This window comes from Mus caroli, chromosome 13 (assembly GCF_900094665.2).
Source record: "Mus caroli chromosome 13, CAROLI_EIJ_v1.1, whole genome shotgun sequence".
NCBI lineage: Eukaryota > Metazoa > Chordata > Mammalia > Rodentia > Muridae > Mus > Mus caroli.
In genome coordinates, this window is record NC_034582.1 from 110,432,165 (window position 1) to 110,450,242 (window position 18,078).

The 18,078-nt window shown below is 40.2% G+C and overlaps 1 protein-coding gene across 2 annotated transcripts in view; it reads left to right on the top strand.

Annotated features, from left to right (window-relative positions):
* The window catches only part of Emb (embigin), a 47,501-nt gene extending 30,255 nt beyond the window's left edge, over positions 1–17,246 (top strand). The window contains exons 5-9 of one of the 2 annotated variants that reach the window (XM_021180514.2): positions 7,375–7,502; positions 10,273–10,552; positions 12,175–12,208; positions 15,194–15,248; positions 16,166–17,246. In XM_021180514.2, the coding sequence (XP_021036173.1) occupies positions 7,375–7,502; positions 10,273–10,552; positions 12,175–12,208; positions 15,194–15,248; positions 16,166–16,183 (515 nt within the window). In that variant the 3' untranslated portion in view covers positions 16,184–17,246. The remainder of the gene's footprint in view (positions 1–7,374; positions 7,503–10,272; positions 10,553–12,174; positions 12,209–15,193; positions 15,249–16,165) is intronic. The other variant, XM_029484976.1, reaches the window with a different exon arrangement.
* The last annotated feature ends 832 nt before the right edge of the window (positions 17,247–18,078 follow it).

Consider the following 18,078-nt stretch of genomic DNA (forward strand, 5'->3'; position numbering starts at 1 on the left):
ATATATTGTTTTTATCATGCTGAGGCATCTGCCCTGTATTCGTAGTTCCTTTATGGTTCTTATCACAGCGTTGAATTTTGTCTCCAACTGAGGTCTAGCCGAAGAAATGGGGCAAAACAAGAGGGGGGTGGAATATTTACAGTATGAGAGCAGAAGAAACAATTTGAGGGGTGATAGAAGGAGCCTAGCAAGGGAGAACAACAACAAAGCAAACAAACAAAAACAGCAATAAAAAGACAAACAAAAACAACAATAAAAACCAAGACCCTAGAGTATAATGCTGTGAATGTACACTATAATCATCTATGTATCGCATCCCCGATGACATGTTGATGGGCCCAGTCTTGAGCATGTCTGCTGCGGAACCCAGAAGTTATGTGATTTTTATGAGAACCAATCGTCATGGCTAGAAGGTAGCAGGTTATAGCATTCCTTCCCATTCTCTGGCTTTTACATTCTTTCCATTCTCCTTCCATAGGGGGTATTCCTAGAGCCATGGAGGAGCTGATAGAGAAATAATATAGTGCTGGTAACACCATGGTCACTTATTTTTGGCCTTTGGCCAGTGATGAGATTCTTTGCCTTTTAAAAAAGAAACTTTGGGCTGGAAAGATAGCTCAGTGGTTAAGAGCACGGCCTGCTCTTCAAGAGGTTCCCAGTTCAATTCCCAGCAACCACGTGATGGCTCACAACCATCTGTAATTGGATCTGATGCCCTCTTCTGGTGTGTCTGAAGAAAGTAACAGTGTACTCACATAAAATAAATAAATCTTAAAAAAAAAAAAGAAAAGGCTGAGAGCAGCATTGATAATGTACATATTTAGATGTAGATACTTAGAAGGCAGTTCAAGAACATGTGTGTTTAGTATGGCAATTACAGGTTCCCTCCAGGGCCTCTAACTTCCCAGCCATAGGATGTTTGCCTGTCTGTCTGTCTGTCTGTCTGTCTATCTATCTATCTTTTTGAGACAAGGTCTCATAAAGCCCAGACTGCTCTCAAGTTTGTTATGTTGTAACCCAAGAATGATGTTTCCCATTTGATCTTCCTGCTTTAGCATCCCAAGTGATGACAGGCATGCACCACCACGCTTACCTCCATTCCACGTTTTAATCCTATCTCTTAGGGCTTCAAAAACCTGTTACTTTAAACATTTGCTTGAAGCAGTTTAATTCAACTCATTAATGCCCACTTAACATTAATGTCACTTGTAAGTATGCACTATATCCTGCAGATACTTATGAAATTAATAACCTGGGTTCTTCTGGAGAGTCCTTGCTAAAAATAACAGTTCTCTGGAATTTAAATCAATTTATAATTGGTAATTCCTTTGAGAAATAATTTTATTTGAGGAGACTTTAAAGGCATCTATTACACAATTTATTTCATAGTTGTTATTTCATTAAGTCTGTTGGGCTTATGTAACTGTGTTCATTTTTGTAAATATTGTCTACATGGCTTGCTTATGGTTTTCCTGAGGGAGAATGGTCTTTATCTACAAGTTAATATGGATAAAAAGCTAGTTTCACACTCTCTCATAAGTTGAGTGAGACTATTCTTTCTCTTTGCCATTTTATTTTACTTTTGCTGTAAAACTGCTTGAGTCAAGCCCAGCTCATGAACATAAGACCTTGGGACAATTTATACCGCTTCTGTCCTGAGGGGAGCTGATGTGTTACTGTGACATGGTACTGATGAGTGTGGAAAAAAAATATCTTCTGTGACCCTGTGTGCCTATGATGCCAGTCCGAGCAGGAGGGCAGGAGAGCTGCTAAGATGTTGAGAATTGTGTGCCACCCACAAAGGCTGGCATGGGTGTTTCTTAGTGGTCTGTCAAGTAGTATGAGCGAAAGAAAGAAGAAAAGAGAAAAAAAAAACTTCTGTAAAATGTATTAACATAAAAAAATCTCATGACAAGGTAGGCAGTGATAGTGCACACCTTTAACCCCAGCACTCAGCAGCCAGAGGCAGGTGGGATCTCTGAGTTCAAGACCAACCTTGTCTACAGAGTGAGTTCTAAGACAGACAGATATACACAGAGAAACCCTGTTTCAGAAAGCGAAGACAAATACTCATAGCAGATAATGCAAAAATTTAATGATGAGATTTTGGTAATATAGCATGTATTGAGCCTGGCCCTGGTTCAGTCATCTGCCTTCCCTGAGAATTTTCCTAATAGCCTGACTGTCACCCATAGTTGCCTTAGCTGCCTTTGGTTCCAATGATAATGTCTAGTTGCCCTTGAAATGAGCATGACTTTGGGCCAGTGTTCTAGCCTGTGAAGGTACAAGCACAAAGCTTTATTTTTGTAACTTTTGGACAGCTATGACTTTGACTAAGTAGATTCAATCCAAGATTTCCAGATGCTACTTTGAGTTAGAAATTTCACCATCCGGTCCTGAGACCTCCCCACCCCCCATGTGTCCCACTTTACTCAAAATTTCAAAATACTAAGAAGGTGCACTAGAATACTATCGCCCTGCCCTTGTATCAATTCGTGTGTTTAGACATGAGGAGTAGCCCAGAACAAACTGATCCTCAGTACAGATAAAAAACCTCCTAGCTCCGAAGTGGTAGCTTTATGCCTTTAATCTCAGCACTCTGGAGGCAGAGGCATGTAGATATCTTCAAGCCAGTCCAGTTTATCTAGTGAAATCTAGGCCAGCCAGAACTACCCAGTGAGTTCCTAACTCATTTCATATATATATATATATATATATATNTGTGTGTGTGTGTGTGTGTGTGTGTGTGTGTGTGTGTGTATAAAATTCAATTCTATACAGCTATTGATAGTCACACTGAGCCAAGCAGAGATGGTGGGAAGCCGGGCAGTTTTAGAAAACGTATGTTGTTCAGCTAAGTTCTAAATTTCTGTTTGATTGACAGTTGAGACACAAAAGAGAGTAAGAGAAAAAGGATTTTGTTTTCAACACTGAACTGCTCTCTGTTTCTGAGTTGTCACCCGATGTCACTGACTTGGGCTGTAGCCTTTTCCCAGCATTCAGATGGGCCAGTGTAAGGTCACAGTCATGGCTTCTTATCCAGCTCTTACAGATTGCCCGGTTGTCTTGACTAGCCCTCCTCGCTGCCAGTTATGTGTCCTGAGCATCTCCTTCACAAAGCCTTACTGAAAAAACAGTTTCTCCTGTTGTAGAAAGTAATCCCAACCCAGGGTTTCTACCCGTGTTGGAAAATTTAGTTCCCAGATTAAAAACACATAGCCTTTATGTTTACACCAAGCCTTAAACAGTACAAAAGCTGGGCAGCTGCCTACCCTCCATGCTGTTAGAATCTACTTTCCTGTTGATAACCCTGAATTATTACTTACTATGTTTCATCTGGGGTGCTCTTAACTCTTAATTGTCCAGCCCCTGGGGCCACAGTTTCTTTACTCTTAACCCATGGCAGCTTCTCTTTCTTCTGCACCTTCTTCTCCTCATGGTTCCTCTCTGATCCCCAAGCCTGGGAAACCTCAACCCCACCTACATCTCTTCTGCCCAGCTACTGGCTGCTGGCATCTTTATTTACCAATCACAAGTAATTTGGGGGCCAAGGTATATGTGTGCAGACTCATCTCTGGAACAGCCAGGTCTTGGGGGCCCACACTTAGCATTAAGACCAAACCTCAACATCCTATTCCCTCAATCTCTGTCAAAACTTGTCAATCTTTTGCTCATATTTCAACACATAATTTCCTGCTAAAGCATGGCCTAATTTTGAGAAGGAAGCATGGCGTGCTGACTAGTTTTGCGTCCGTTTACCAGAAGTTAGAATCATTTTGAAAGAGAATACCTCAAATGAGAAAGTCCCCCCAACCCAACCAGATTGGTTTGTGGGCAGGCCTGTTGTGCATTTTCTTGATTGTTGGTTGATGTGGAAGGGCCCTCTTCACTGTAGGTGGTGTTAACCCTGGGTTGTTGGTCCTGGGTGCTGTAGAAAGCAGGCTGAGAAAGCCATGGGGAGGTAGTCAGTAAGCAGCACTCTTCCATGGCCTTGGCAACAGTTCCTTCCTTTAGCTTCTTATCCTGCTCTGAGTTCTTGTCCTGATTTCTCTTGGTGATGGAGTATGACCTCCATGATGAGAGTTGTAAGCTGAAATAAACCCTGCCTTCCCCAAGTTGCTTTTGGTCATGGTGTTTAAACACCTCAATAAGAAACCCTAACTGAAACATGTGCCAGGTTTAGAAAATAGAGTATCTAAAAGAGAAAGAGCCCAGGAGAGCAAACACTGACCCTGACCAATGCTGGGCTTCTGAATTTGCCCTTCAGGACACTGTTAACCTAACCATGAGCTGAGCCTGGCACAAGAAGTCCATGAACCAGGGTTCTAAAAGAACCTCCCCTTTCTGCTCTCCACATGGGCCTTGAGAACTGTAGCTCAATTCCCTTTCAGGTTTGGAGGGGACCTCATAGCTTCAGAAAATGGTGAGGCAAGTCCTGATCCATAGGTCTCTAATTGGTACCTCTTCTAAAATATTGGGGAGCCCTCTATGCCCTAGGGTAACCCATCAGCCCTCAAACATGGTGCTACCATAATAGAGCTGTACGTAATGCTACATGCTTCGTGAAGAAGTCCGGTAAGGTGGTGGTGTGTGTGCAGCTGGGAGCATGAGGGTGCTTTGTCAGGATTTCTGATTGTAGCTTAGTCCCCCGCTTTACAGTCTCCCCTCCTCACGGCAAAACCACAGATTGGGAAATGTGCATAAAAAGGAGCCAAGTCATGTGATTGTTGGCTAGCCAGGAATACAAGCCTTGCCTGTATTATAGCGAATGTTGGGAAGACTTGACAGTGTGGGCAATTAGGACTTATTAACTTGAATCAAAGTAGACTAATCTGTTTTCTACAACCTGAACTCTGCCTATTGTTGATGACTCAGAGAAGAAGGCGTGAGTTCATCTGAGTAGGGGGAACAGAGTAGATAGCGATGGTGTTATTTATTTCTCTAAATTTCCAGTTCTAGAAAACAGATCAGCCAGTCAGTGTACTACCATACCAGCAAGTATTGTCAGTTCTGTTCTCTAGGGCACTCTCGGGAGTGTTGAATGAAAGAAAGGAATTGATGTAGAGTCTTACAGAGACCTCGGCCCATAGACCATTGTCCAGCCTTAGGCAGCTCCCACCACCAGTTTTTAGTGAAGAAGTTGATCTTGCCATAAGAAAAAAACAAAGCAGAATAAAATGTTCTGGGATTCTGCTTAGTTGAGCCTTTACCGTTTTGACATTTAGTCATTTTCTTCTCCTCAGTAACTTAAAATATACTTGTTATATTAGTATCAAGACAGATGGTCTGCTCTTCCCCTTGGATCTGGGAGTTGCTTCCAGTTTCCTCATAATGGTTGGTTTCCTCCATGTCGGAGCCATCTGGATTTATAAACGAGTTCTGAGGTGATTGCAGTAGACAAAGGATGCGGGACTAAGCATATAGGAGGAGCCTGTTTTGAAGGCTGCACACCTATCTGAGAGATGCCTTTCCCCTTATTCCTTTCCACCTAAATCCATTTAGATTAAAATTGCTTTCTTATTTAGTTCTTGTTTTTTTTTTTTTTTATCAAGTTACTGTCTGCTATTTCTCTGTATTTTCTCATTAAAAACTATATGTTGTAAGGAAGGTATTTCCTTTTTACTCTTAGGATTCAAGTATCCCTTCTGTTTCACATACTACATAGGTCTAGAAAGAAGGTTGTTCTGATCTTTCAAACCAGCTATGTTTGTAGTTATTGGTAAGGACCTAGCTGGGCATCCTGGTTTAAATCATTAAAACTCCTGCTGAACCGAACCGCAACGCACGTGTCTAATCTTAACCAGTGCTTGGCTGTGTGGCCTGGACTGTAGAAGAGTCTGTCTCATGGTTTCTAGGAAGAGTTGTCTCCTGTATGGTATTTGGATGGACTAGGGGTCTCCTCAGGGTCTGGAGCTAATGGTTCTTCCCTCTTCTCCTTTCTCTCCTCTCCTATTTATTCATCTCTCTTCGGCATCTCCCTTTCCAGGCGGTCTGGGTGAATCGTACAGAAACTCTCTTGAGCCTTCGTGAGTGATTTCAGATAGCTACAGAGTTCTTAAGGTGTATGAACATATGAAGTTCAGTCCTCCCTCACTTTCCCCTGTAGAACTCATTTCTCCTCTGCTCCAAAAAGGCTAGCTGACCTAAAAACCACAAAGGAGAATAATTATTTTACGAAGGTTGCTAATGGCACTACATATAAAGGGCACAGCCATTAATTATAGGAAAGCGTGATTAAGGGAGCTGTATCAGGACATAATCCAATAAAAATTGGAACGTTGTGACAGTTATCATGGACCGAGCACTTTCCACTTGTTGAACCCTTGTCTAGCCCTTTATATGAACATAGCAGGCATAAAATGCTCTACCCATATGTATATCAAGGCTGTCATGTATGTCAAATATTTCTTTCCTGGATCTAAATCTTTTCTTCATCATTGCATTATTAGAGCAGATATTTAAATTTTAATTTTTCTGACTTCGGGTTCCTTGGCATTGTTACTAATTGTATATACTTCAGACTTTCTTGTCTAAGAGATTTACCATAATTAGCGTTAGTATGTTGTTTTGTTTGTTTGTTTGTTTGTTTTGTTTTTTGAGACAGGGTTTCTCTGTGTAGCCCTGGCTGTCCTGGCACTCACTTTGTAGACCAGGCTGGCCTCGAACTCAGAAATCCGCCTGCCTCTGCCTCCCGAGTGCTGGGATTAAAGGCGTGCGCCACCACGCCTGGCTAGTATGTTGTTTTGAAATCATGTGGTAACTATGTTTCTAAGTCTCTTGTTTGCTGTGCTTTAATTTTCCTCCCGACAGTGCTGGCGTCCAGTGTAGAGATTTGTGCACACTGGGCATGCCTTCCACATTGCGCCTCATCCTTCTGCCACTTGACTTTCCTTTGCCCCTTTGTGGTACCACTTTCTCTCCCTCTGGTGGCTCTTTACAAATCTGCATCAATTGAGGCTATTTTCTAGCCTGGAAATGTTGCCTTTTTGTTCATGCACTTAAGGGTTAAAGCTCTGAAGAGACTGTTGCAGTATCTCAGTCTGTGGGAGGAAAGAACAGCTCCTTTTTATTTGTCTCAAGCATTTAATAATTTGTTGCAAACATGGAATGGTTAGAGTTCTAATCACTGGAGGCTTTCCTTCCAGTTGTACACCCGCAGATGATTCTATTGAAGTCATCCATCTGCTACTATTAGCCACTACTGCCTATGCCTCCTAAAGACTACAAATTGGTTTCATTTTATGTACAATTAAAATTGCATAAAGAGAACAATCCATTAGTCAGAAACGATGTGGGAAAAATGTCCATAAATTGAGTACATTTGTTTTGCTTACACAGTTTCCATAATATACATCTTCCTGATTTTTATCTTAGTACCCAAAGCTCATGGGAAAAAAAAGCCGTTGATCGCTTACGTGGGGGATTCTACTGTGCTGAAGTGTTCATGTCAAGATTGTCTTCCTTTAAATTGGACTTGGTACATGGGTAATGAAACTGCACAGGTAAGACTGTATTTCCTGGGGCTAGGGAGACAGATCCCTTGGTGAATGTGCTTGCCCTTTAAGCACCAGAACTAGAGCTTGGATGCCCTGTACCCATGTAGAGAGTGAGACACACTTGTAATCCAAGCTTTGGGGATGCGAGACAGGATGATCCCAGAGGCTTGCTGGCCTCCCAGTCGAGTGGGAACTCCAGATTCAATGAGAGACTCTCTCAAAAAACCAAGTGGATTGACGTTTCGAAGGCACTGGATGACAGTTTCGGAGGCCTTCATGTAATCCACACATAAAAACATGTTCACACCCTTACAGACAGGTACACACATATGTAAACACAAATGATCTTTTTTTCCTCTGTTTTGAAGAAAACCAAACAAAAAATCTTTTAGTTCATAAGTTAGATTATAGCTGACTTAAAATTCCTAGGAAAACTAACATTTCTGTTCTAACTGGTAATTACCAAGTAACCACAGTGATAAATGGAGTTGTCCTTGGGCATTCTCAGGATATTCCCATATGTGTGAAGACACTCTTAGTGTTCTATTAGCTCATACTCAACTGTTTTTTTTTTAAGGCTTTGCAATTTATTCTTTGAAAGAAAATTCTTTGAAAGAAAATTAAAATTTATTTTCAGAATAGGCATGATGGTTTGTGCATATAATCCCAGTACTATGGAAATGGAGACAGGAGGCTTGCTCTGTATTTAACTTAGACCAAAGAAATGGAACCATTTAAAACCAAACTAGCCAAAGCTCAATAGCAAGGCCCTGCTACAAAACAAAATTAAAAATAAAAAAAGGAGAGAATCCTTGCCTGGTGTAGGGCTATTTATGTGTAGTCCCAGATCCGTGAGAAGGTGAAGCAGGAGGGTCGTTGTGTTTTCAAGCCATGGATAAAGTTTGATGGTATCTCAGACTCTATAACAAAGCAAAACCAAAATATTCTTACCTAGTTGACTAGGTTAGAAGTAAGTTTAATAAAAAAGCCTCACTTTTTGCCAATTACTAGAGAAACAGAAAACAAAATTCCGGGTTCTTTTTGCAGCTTGTCTCCTGAAATATCTGACATAGGATGCAATGTACTATCACCATTTGGAAAAAAAAAAAAAAAAGAAGGGCAATTTGGTCACTTAAGCTTAGGTCTTAGTTTCTCTTGGGTCATTGGCCTTTGGGGGCACTGTAGACATTGGAAAGGAGTGGAATGCTGCATCTTAAGGCTCTATATATCCAAGACAATTGACTTCATAGAGCTGATAGGAAGAAAACAGTAAGAATGTCCAATGAGTAAATTATCATTGGCTTCCTGTCCTCTCCCAGGTTGCCACAAAGAGTTTGAAACTTGGGTCATGTTACTCTGGGGGCGCTCTTATCGTGCCTTGGTGCTACTGAGTATTCAAATTAAAATCCTATTGAGGAAAAAAATCTGTAACTCTATGGGGAGCACATGAAGCAACAAATCTTTTAATGAGGTGTTAAATTCCTCCTGAAACGAACTGGACGCTCTGTGATAGTAATGCTTTAGTGCTTCAAGAAAATGCCTAGAGGCAGCTTAAACAATGCGTCCTCTGCCTTTTGTATTATTGCTGATTAGGACAGGGTAGCTGGAAATGTTTCTGACGCATAAATTGTAAAAACAAATATCGGCTGAGGTGTTTGGAAGAGATAGCCTAATAAATCCATGCAGATGTGATAGCAGACAAGCTGGAGCCTAAGTCAACTTATATTCATGTCATAGAATGCTCTTCTCTCATCCTTGTGCTTTTCTGTATGAATCATCCTTTGAATTTGGCATTGAGCCTGGTCATAATCGGCTGTGAGACGGGGTCAGCGAAGGGGTCACACAGGTCAACATTTTGGGTCAAGTACCATTTCAAGATGAAAGTCATCATCTATTGTCAGAATTAGCTCTGAACTTTCTTAAACTTCAGCCCTTTGATTTATTGTCTCTGATTCATATGGTAGTTTTTGTCATGAATATTATGGGCCATGCTGCCTGTCTCCCTAGAGATGGGCAACAGTCTTTTTTCCCTCTTCCCAAATGCATTTGCAGAGAATTCGTCCATTGGATAACTTCTGAGAACATTTATATGCAGATTAGCGCTTAATTGAACATCTCGGGCAAGTGAGAGAGTAGTGAAGGCATCGAAAGTCCTGCGAAATAAAATTAATTTAAATAGATTAAGTATCACAGCTTTTAGGTATGAGTTTGTGAGGAAAGCCCAGCAGATCTCAGAAGCCAGTCAGCCTGGGAGAAAAAGAAACTGGGATACGAAAAGGGGGAATTGGGATCTAAGACATCACAGAGCACTGGTCACTGGAGCTGCTACTGGCCATAAATGTAGGGAATGAGTGTTGTCAGGTTACTGTTATATCTTCAGAGAAATGACTAGAGGTGTATGGTTTGTGTCTGTCTTTGTGGACAGATAGTCATACATGAGAATGAAAACCCAAGATGACTGGGCATGATTTTCTGCCTTGAATTCTCACCTAATAGTTGCTAATGATGGCCTAGACGGCTACCTGTAGGTTTAGACATTCAGGGCTACATTCTCACAGCTGAATAAAAATTTTTCTTCTTGCTTGCTGCTGGAATACCAGAACCCTGCTAGGACTTTAAAGGTCTGTTTTATATAATGCCTCATAAATTTTAATATGCCCCTTTCTGGTAAGTGGTTTTCTTGGCTCTTTCTTTCAGCCTTGCTCAGAATTAGATCACATGGGATGTGCATCTCTTTGCATTATGTAAGGGTTTTAATGTCTCCTCCTTGCCTCAGGTTCCCATTGACGCTCACGTGAATGAAAAGTACATTATCAATGGTTCCCATGCCAATGAAACAAGGCTCAAGATTAAGCATCTTTTGGAGGAAGATGGAGGGTCCTACTGGTGTCGTGCCACCTTCCCGTTAGGGGAGAGTGAGGAACAGAATGAGCTGGTTGTGCTGAGCTTCCTGGTGCCCCTCAAGCCATTTCTGGCCATACTTGCCGAAGTCATCCTCTTGGTGGCCATCATTCTGCTTTGTGAAGTGTACACACACAAGAAAAAGAATGACCCAGGTGAGATTTCTTACTTTTTCTATTTCGTGATCAACTTAACTATGATGTGTAATATGGCTTTGCACAGTGTAGTCACTTATAAGCTCTGGGGAAGGGCTGGAAGGCTGGCTGGGTGAAAGCAGTGATTAAACAAGTGTAGAAATTTGAATTGAAGTCTGCAGAGCTTGTGCTGCAAGCCTCTGTGATCTCAGCGCTCCTGTGTAAAGGAGAGAGGTAAAGGCAGGAGATGTCTAGAAGTTTAGGCTAACCAGCCTGACATCCAGAGTAGAAGAGAGCAAGAAGATCCTGTCAGGGTGGATGTCAAGGCCGAACAGACACCTGAGGTCAGACTGTGACCTTCATACCCAGGCACTGCTCCTGCACACCTGCACTCACACGTGCCGATGTGCACACACACAAATACATGCATGCAGTCACACAAAATAACTAAAACTGGTTTGTCGCCATTTTTCATATTTGGACCATTATTTAGGTTTGTAACAATTGTGGTGATGCTCTGTGAGCCTGGACTGTTTCATCTTCTTGAGGAATGTCAGTTGAAATTATCTTTCTTCTCTTGGTGCCACAAAGGGCCAGTTAGGGAATGTGTGTTAACATGGGATTTAGACAAAAACAGAAACAAACAACAGCAAGCCAAAAAACCATGATGGATTAATATAAGTGGTATTAAAGAGGATTTTTTTAAACTTAAATAATTTATTTTAATCATTTGTGTAAGAGGGATTGTGTGTGTGTGCGTGTGCGCGCGCGCGCGTATATTTAGAGGTCAGAGCACAGATTTGAGTGTCTTCCTTAGGAACGCTGTCTACTTCATTTTGACATATATATGGTCTTTCACTGTCCTGATATTCACCCATTAGGCTGGAGTGGTGAGCCACTCAGCTCCAGGTCTCGTCTTGTTTCCCTGTCCCTGCCCTGGCATTCATTACAAATGTGCATTACCACTCCTGGCTTTTAATGTGGGTTCTGGGAATTGATCTGGCCTTGTTCTGTGCCAAGTGTTTTATGACTAAGCTATATCTATCTCCATTTCAAAACTGTTTTATATCAACTCTTTGAGATTCTTATAAAAGTTAAAGCTGCATTAGTGTTGTTTACAACCCATATCTGTTGGGATGAGATATCCTTGATAAAATTGACGTTTATTCTGTATTTATTTTCTGATTTTTATACAGTTAAAAAAAAAAAAGCAGTGGCAGGCTGGAGATATGTCTCAGCGATTAAGAGCACTGACTGCTCTTCCATAGGTCCAGAGTTCAATTCCCAACAACAACATGGTGGCTCACAACCATCTGTAATGGATCTACTAATATATCTGAAGATAGCCACAGTATCACATATACATAAGATAATAAATAATTCTTTAACAATAAGCCAAACAGACTTCAGTGGCATCACAGTTTTGGAAAAAAAATAATCTCAGGTTGCCAAACAGCTCTTGATATAGAGATTCAGGTAAAGTCTGGCATCCTGTTAAGAGGGAGCAGAGGGAGGCATAGCTACTGAAGGTGGCATGTCTGCCCCTTCCATTGAATAGTGTTGTTAGGGGCAGGTCGAACTGAACATGTAAAAGTAGCACCATGTCCTTAATTGCCATATCTTTTCTGTTTGTTGTCATACAGATGCTGGGAAAGAATTTGAACAAATTGAACAGCTGTGAGTATTATTATTTTTTTATTTTTTTCACTTTTACAAAATGCAGATAAATATGAAATTAAGTAAAATGTTTGTAGTTAGAAACAAGAAGACAAAAGAAGATGCTGATGTGCATGCAGTTTCCTATATATGTCTGTGTGATGCTGAAGTTTGGTACACAGTCTACCCCTCCATCACTTACTGGTCTGTACTTCTTGTTTTGTTTATACAAACATTTTCATAACGCGACTACTCTATGTACATTCGTTGAATTAAGTTATAAGTATAATGGTTAGGACAGACTTTTGTACACAATAACCAGAAATGAGTATTAATTTTTAAGTGATTCTTTACCTTGGTTGTATTTGATCACTGATGAAAACATTCTTAAGACTAATATTCTTGAGGCTAGAGAGATGGCAGAGTGGTTAAGAGCATTTGATGCTCTTGCAGATGACATGCGTTTAATGTAGCACCCACATAGCAACCCACAACCGTCTATAACAACAGGTCCAGAGGATTTGATCCTCTCTTTGCCTTCTGGAGGCACAAACTTACAAGTGGAACACACATGTATGCAGGCAAAGCATCTACAGGAAGAAAAAATAGAAGAGAAAAAAAGAGTACAGTGTATCCAGTGTATGAAGAAAAATAGAAGGGAAAAAGACTGCAGTGTATTCATACAAAGAAAAATAGAAGGGAAAAAGAGTACAATGTATCCATTGTAAGAAAAATAGAAGGGAAAAAAGATTACAGTGTATCCATAGGAAGAAAAATAGAATGGAAAAACATTACAATGTATCCATACAAAGAAAAAATAGAAGGGAAAAATATTACAATGTATCCATACAAAGAAAAATAGAAGGGAAAAAAAAAAGAGTACAATGCTCAGGCCAATGGAATCCCAATGCGCAGGCCCAATCAAATCTCCCAGATCAGAGCCACTCAGGTTGGGGCCAGGCATCTGGGTGTTCTTGGTGTTCAGGTTCTGCACTGAAAATCGCTGGCTTAGAGTTCTGTGAGAATCACATTGGAGAGGATTCGGGTTTTGTTCTTTTACTGCTCTCTCAAGAGTAGAACCTGAGGTTAGCTGGGAATAAAATGGCCAGGGAATCTGCTTTGGTTGGGGGATGGTGGAACACTTCTGCTCTTCCAAACCAGAGAATAAAGGTGCCCAAGGCAGGGGCTACAATCTGCAAGCCAGCCAGTGGCTGTGAACCAAGGGTTAATAGATCAGACTAAGACAGCTGAGAGGTGCCCATGAAAGGGGAGGCCTGTCCAACTGTTACCAATCTAATCCCAGAGGCTGGGCATGACCTGTCAGCCTATTAAAGAGCAAGAATTATTCGGGGCACATGATTCTTATTCTTCTTCGATAAGAGTCCTCAAGTACCATCCACTGTTTGGCTGTGGATGTCTGCATCTGTCTGAGTCAGCTGCTGGGTGGAGCCTCTCAGAGGACAGCCATGCTAGGCTCCTGTTCTTTACATACTTGTAGAGTATTTGATGTACTCAAAGAGGCATTTTGACTCAGTTTATTCATAGGAGGTAAAATGAACCAATAAGATATATGCTTTCAAAATTTTAAGTTGAACTTTAATTCTTAAATCTTTTTGATTTCTTTTTTTTTTTTGTGATTTATGTATTTTATATATATGGGTACACTGTAGCTGTCTTCAGACACACCAGAAGAGGGCATCCGATCTCGTTATGGATGATTGTGAGCCACCATGTGGTTGCTGGGAATTGAACTCAGGACCTCTGGAAGAGCAGTCAGCACTCTTAACCACTGAGCCCTCTCTCCAGCCCATCTTTCTGATTTCTTAAAGTCAAAGTGTGACAACCATTCCTATAAGTAAGGGTAGTTGTGCCCTGTAATGTCTGTCTGTCTGCCTAACTCCTCTCATGCCCTGTGTCTCAGACCACTCCTATGTAGTTAGTAGGTCCTGGGACTACATCCTTTGTTATGCTGACAGTGAACTTCCAGTTCCATGTAATTTAATTTTTATTTCCACAATTTACCCCACCTACTGCTTCTCTCCGACATCTTAAGAAGCAATGTCAACATGACTCGATCTATAATATAAAAAACTGCCTTTCACTTTAAACTGGAATAAGACACATCATGTGTTCCCTCCTTTATTATGTTGGGTCCATCACTGAAAATGTCATTTAGGTATACATTAACAAGGGTACTTTAAGCTCAATTATATCAACCCTTGCTGAGATTCATTTTAGATACTCTAGAATTTAGTTAGGAACTATTTTTTTTTTCACAGAAAACATTTTCATATGTTATATGTCTGAGATATTTTACATACACTATGTGTTTTGGTATGCATTGTCCCTTTTACTTTCTTGTTAAAATGATTTAAAGATAAAAATATAATATCAAAACCAATGACTTCTCTTAAGAAGAGTAACTCATTTATTTGATTCATTGTCTGACCATCCAGGACATCTATACTCCAATTGTGACGTACATGGTTGGGTGGCTGACTTTACTGGTTAATAGTAACCATGAGCCCCACAGGCCTGTCCATAATATCCCCACTGCTATTCACTGTGTTTGGTGACTTTCTCATTCAGACATGCTTAAGAATCTAAAGCACATACTTGTTATAGTTTTGTTCTGATGCAAGAGGCCACGTGTAGCTTCCAATTTAATGCAGTAGCCATCAAATTATGACATCTGCCTCATACAAACTTCCAAAGCTCCTGACTTAGTTATCGTGCTTACTTCAGAACAATGTGAGAGTTACTGTTACGTACATGCCCATGGCCCTACTCTTGCAAGTCTTTGTTACCATGCCTGTGGTCTGTAGTTCCTCCCTAAGCAATGGCATATGGAAAAAATCATCGTTCCTAGGTAGAACAATGTAAGGAAGAATGAATTCGGTCTACACTGACATTTTAGAGTTTCCATTCAGCTATGATGTGCATACTACACTGACTTAATTTTATACATCGTGAACATCTGGTATTTTCTTTTTGTTTTTGACACAGGAAATCAGATGATAGCAATGGCATAGAAAACAATGTCCCCCGGTACAGAAAAACTGTAAGTTACTTCTAAATGGTAGTAAAAAGATTATTTTTAATATATTAAAACTTACTCTTTTTATATTTAGAGATTTATTTATCTATTATATGTAAGTACACTGTAGCTGTCTTTAGACACAACCAGAGGAGGGCATCAGATCTCATTATGGATGGTTGTGAGCCACGACTGAGCAGTCAGTGCTCTTACCTGCTGAGCTATCTCACCAGCCCCAACCTTACTCTTTTTTTCAGATTCATAAAAGACCCAGTTCACTTGTCCTTGAATATACTTGTTTATACAGTTTTAGGAAAAATATAGAGTTTTACAAAAATAATGGTATCCGGGGGCTGGAGAGATGGCTTAGCAGTTAAGAGCACTAACTGCTCTTCCAGATGTCCTGGATTCAGTTCTCAGCAACCACATGATGGCTCACAACCATCTGTAATGGGATCTGATACCCCCTTATTTTTTTTTTTTTTTTGGTGTGTCTGAAGACAGCTACAGTGTACTCAAATGCATAAAATAAATAAATCAACCTTTAAAAAAATAATGGTATCCTTTTCTACCAGAGAATAGGTGTTAATAATAATTCTGTCTCAGCCTCTTGAGTACTGGGATTACATGCCTGTACCATCATACACAGCTTTATTTCATGGTCTTTATATAGTTTCTTTCAAAAGTTTCATGTGATTTTTAAATTCTGTAGTTTTCTGTTTTATTTCCATATATGTCCATATAATTGATGCGATGAATTCATCCACCATAGCAAACTTCCCTAACTGATTAGTAATTGTCTCAACTCATCGTTGTTTGAACTTGCTTTGTCCCTATCTGGCAAGCTCCCTTGCCAGGCCTTCTCTGCTTTGCTAAAGTGATGGTAAGCTATTATATGGCGGCATGGCCGTAACGTGTTCCTTCTGCTTTGTTGAACTCAGGACTCTGCAGATCAGTGAACACAGAAAGAGCACCGCGCCCTGGGAAGAAGGACAGCGTTGGAGTTTGTACTTCAGCTTCCTTATTTTAGATTTTTAAAAGACAAAGATGCCCTCAACGTGCACAGAAGTAGCTTTATGAACAATATAGTCCATCTCCTACCTAAAGATGTACTTTTATTTTGTAATTGCTTTTCATTAAAGCAAGGTCAATTGTTTCAGCTGTGTTCTGTGAGCTGTAACCTAGATAATAAACTCCCCTCTGTGGGCGATCAGGGGTACAGGGTTGACACCAGCAAAATCACTTAATAATCCACAAATAAATATCGCTGAAGATCTGTTTATTACCAAAGAATTTATTAAAGAGGAAGCGTTTGCCAGTTGTCTTTAAAGTGTTTGCCTCCACCAGACATCTTACCTATAGAAGTATTTATCACAGTTTTCATGTGAAGTGTATCCAGTGTTGAGTGTGATTTCTCTAGGAAATGGAAAGTATGCTTTCAATATCGGTGGCTACACTGCAGTCTAGACACTAAGATAAACTTGTGCTATATAAATAATGGTGCAAAGTAAGGGAGTTCAAATGCTTGTGCCATGGCCACTACATTGCCAGAGCTTCTCATCTTCATTGCACTCATTTCTGCTCTTTCTCTCCCAAGCCGAAGAGCTTCCCAGCCTTAAGTAGGACATTTTCCTTGTTCTTTGCCATTGGGGTTTGGACTTCAATAGTGTCCAGAGGGCAGATCCACGTGGTCACAGTACAACACCGCTCGCTACCTGCATGCCTTTGTGGCTCATGGTTTCTGGGTGCCTTTACGTGCCATCTCTTTCCTGGTACCATACCTGGCTAAGTGTGTAAAAATGCATTATTAGTGTTTTACAATAATAATTCCTTTGGCTAACATATAGGAGTACTAGTGCACTATTTTTATGTTGCTGCGAATGCCTTAGACTTAACTTTAAAACCGTATCTGAGATACTTTATGACCTCAGTAGAACCAAATCACTTCAGCATTTTAATGGACATGGAAACTTGTCAATGGCTTTAAATGAAATAAAATGTGCCTTGGATGGTTGGATTAAATGTCCCTTGTGCTGCTGGCTTTTGTGACACACTGCCTCGGGGAAAACAGGGCTACAAAGAGAGACCAACTTGGGATGGTAGTTACAAAAAACAAAACAAAAAAACATGGTTCTTGGTGATTCAGGGATTAGAGGTTGGGTTAAAAGAGTCCACTGGTTTAAAAATGGAAACTATAGAAATGTATGCCTTTTGTGTTAGTTATGAAAAGTGTAAGATTTCTGGTGGGGAAAATTACATAGCATCTTATTTGACTAATGTTTACCAATGTTTATTAGCAAAAATAATACATAGGAGGTAGTTATGGTAGCTGCTTACTGTTGTCTGTTGATGAAACAAAATTCAGTATTTTCTAATAAGACATGTTAACTGCACGTGTGGATTTTTACTGAACTAGAATGTACCTCTTGGTGGTAGATGTTACCTTTTTTCCCCCTTTAGTTTTATTAGCTACACATTTGTTTACCCTTAACTCATGCTTAGTTTGACAAGCTCATCTTGATGCTGGCAGGGTAAGTAGCCTAAACATTTTTAACCCAAGGATTTAAAACAGTGTAACTGTGACTGGATACATACAAAATCCAAAGAAGTAACTTTTCTTATGAGGATTCATCTATTCTCTTTGCCACCTCTATTTAAGTTGAAATAGTTTTCATGAGAAAAATATGCTACCGAGAGGTAAAATGATCTGAAATACTTATGTAATACTCTGAAATGTTAACAGGCATCTGTGCTATTTATTATTCTAAGAAAGATAAGTTATCTCAGTAACTTGGAGTAGAAAAAGTTGTCAAATATTTAAGTTCATTTTTGGCCCTTCAGAGTCTCTCTGGAG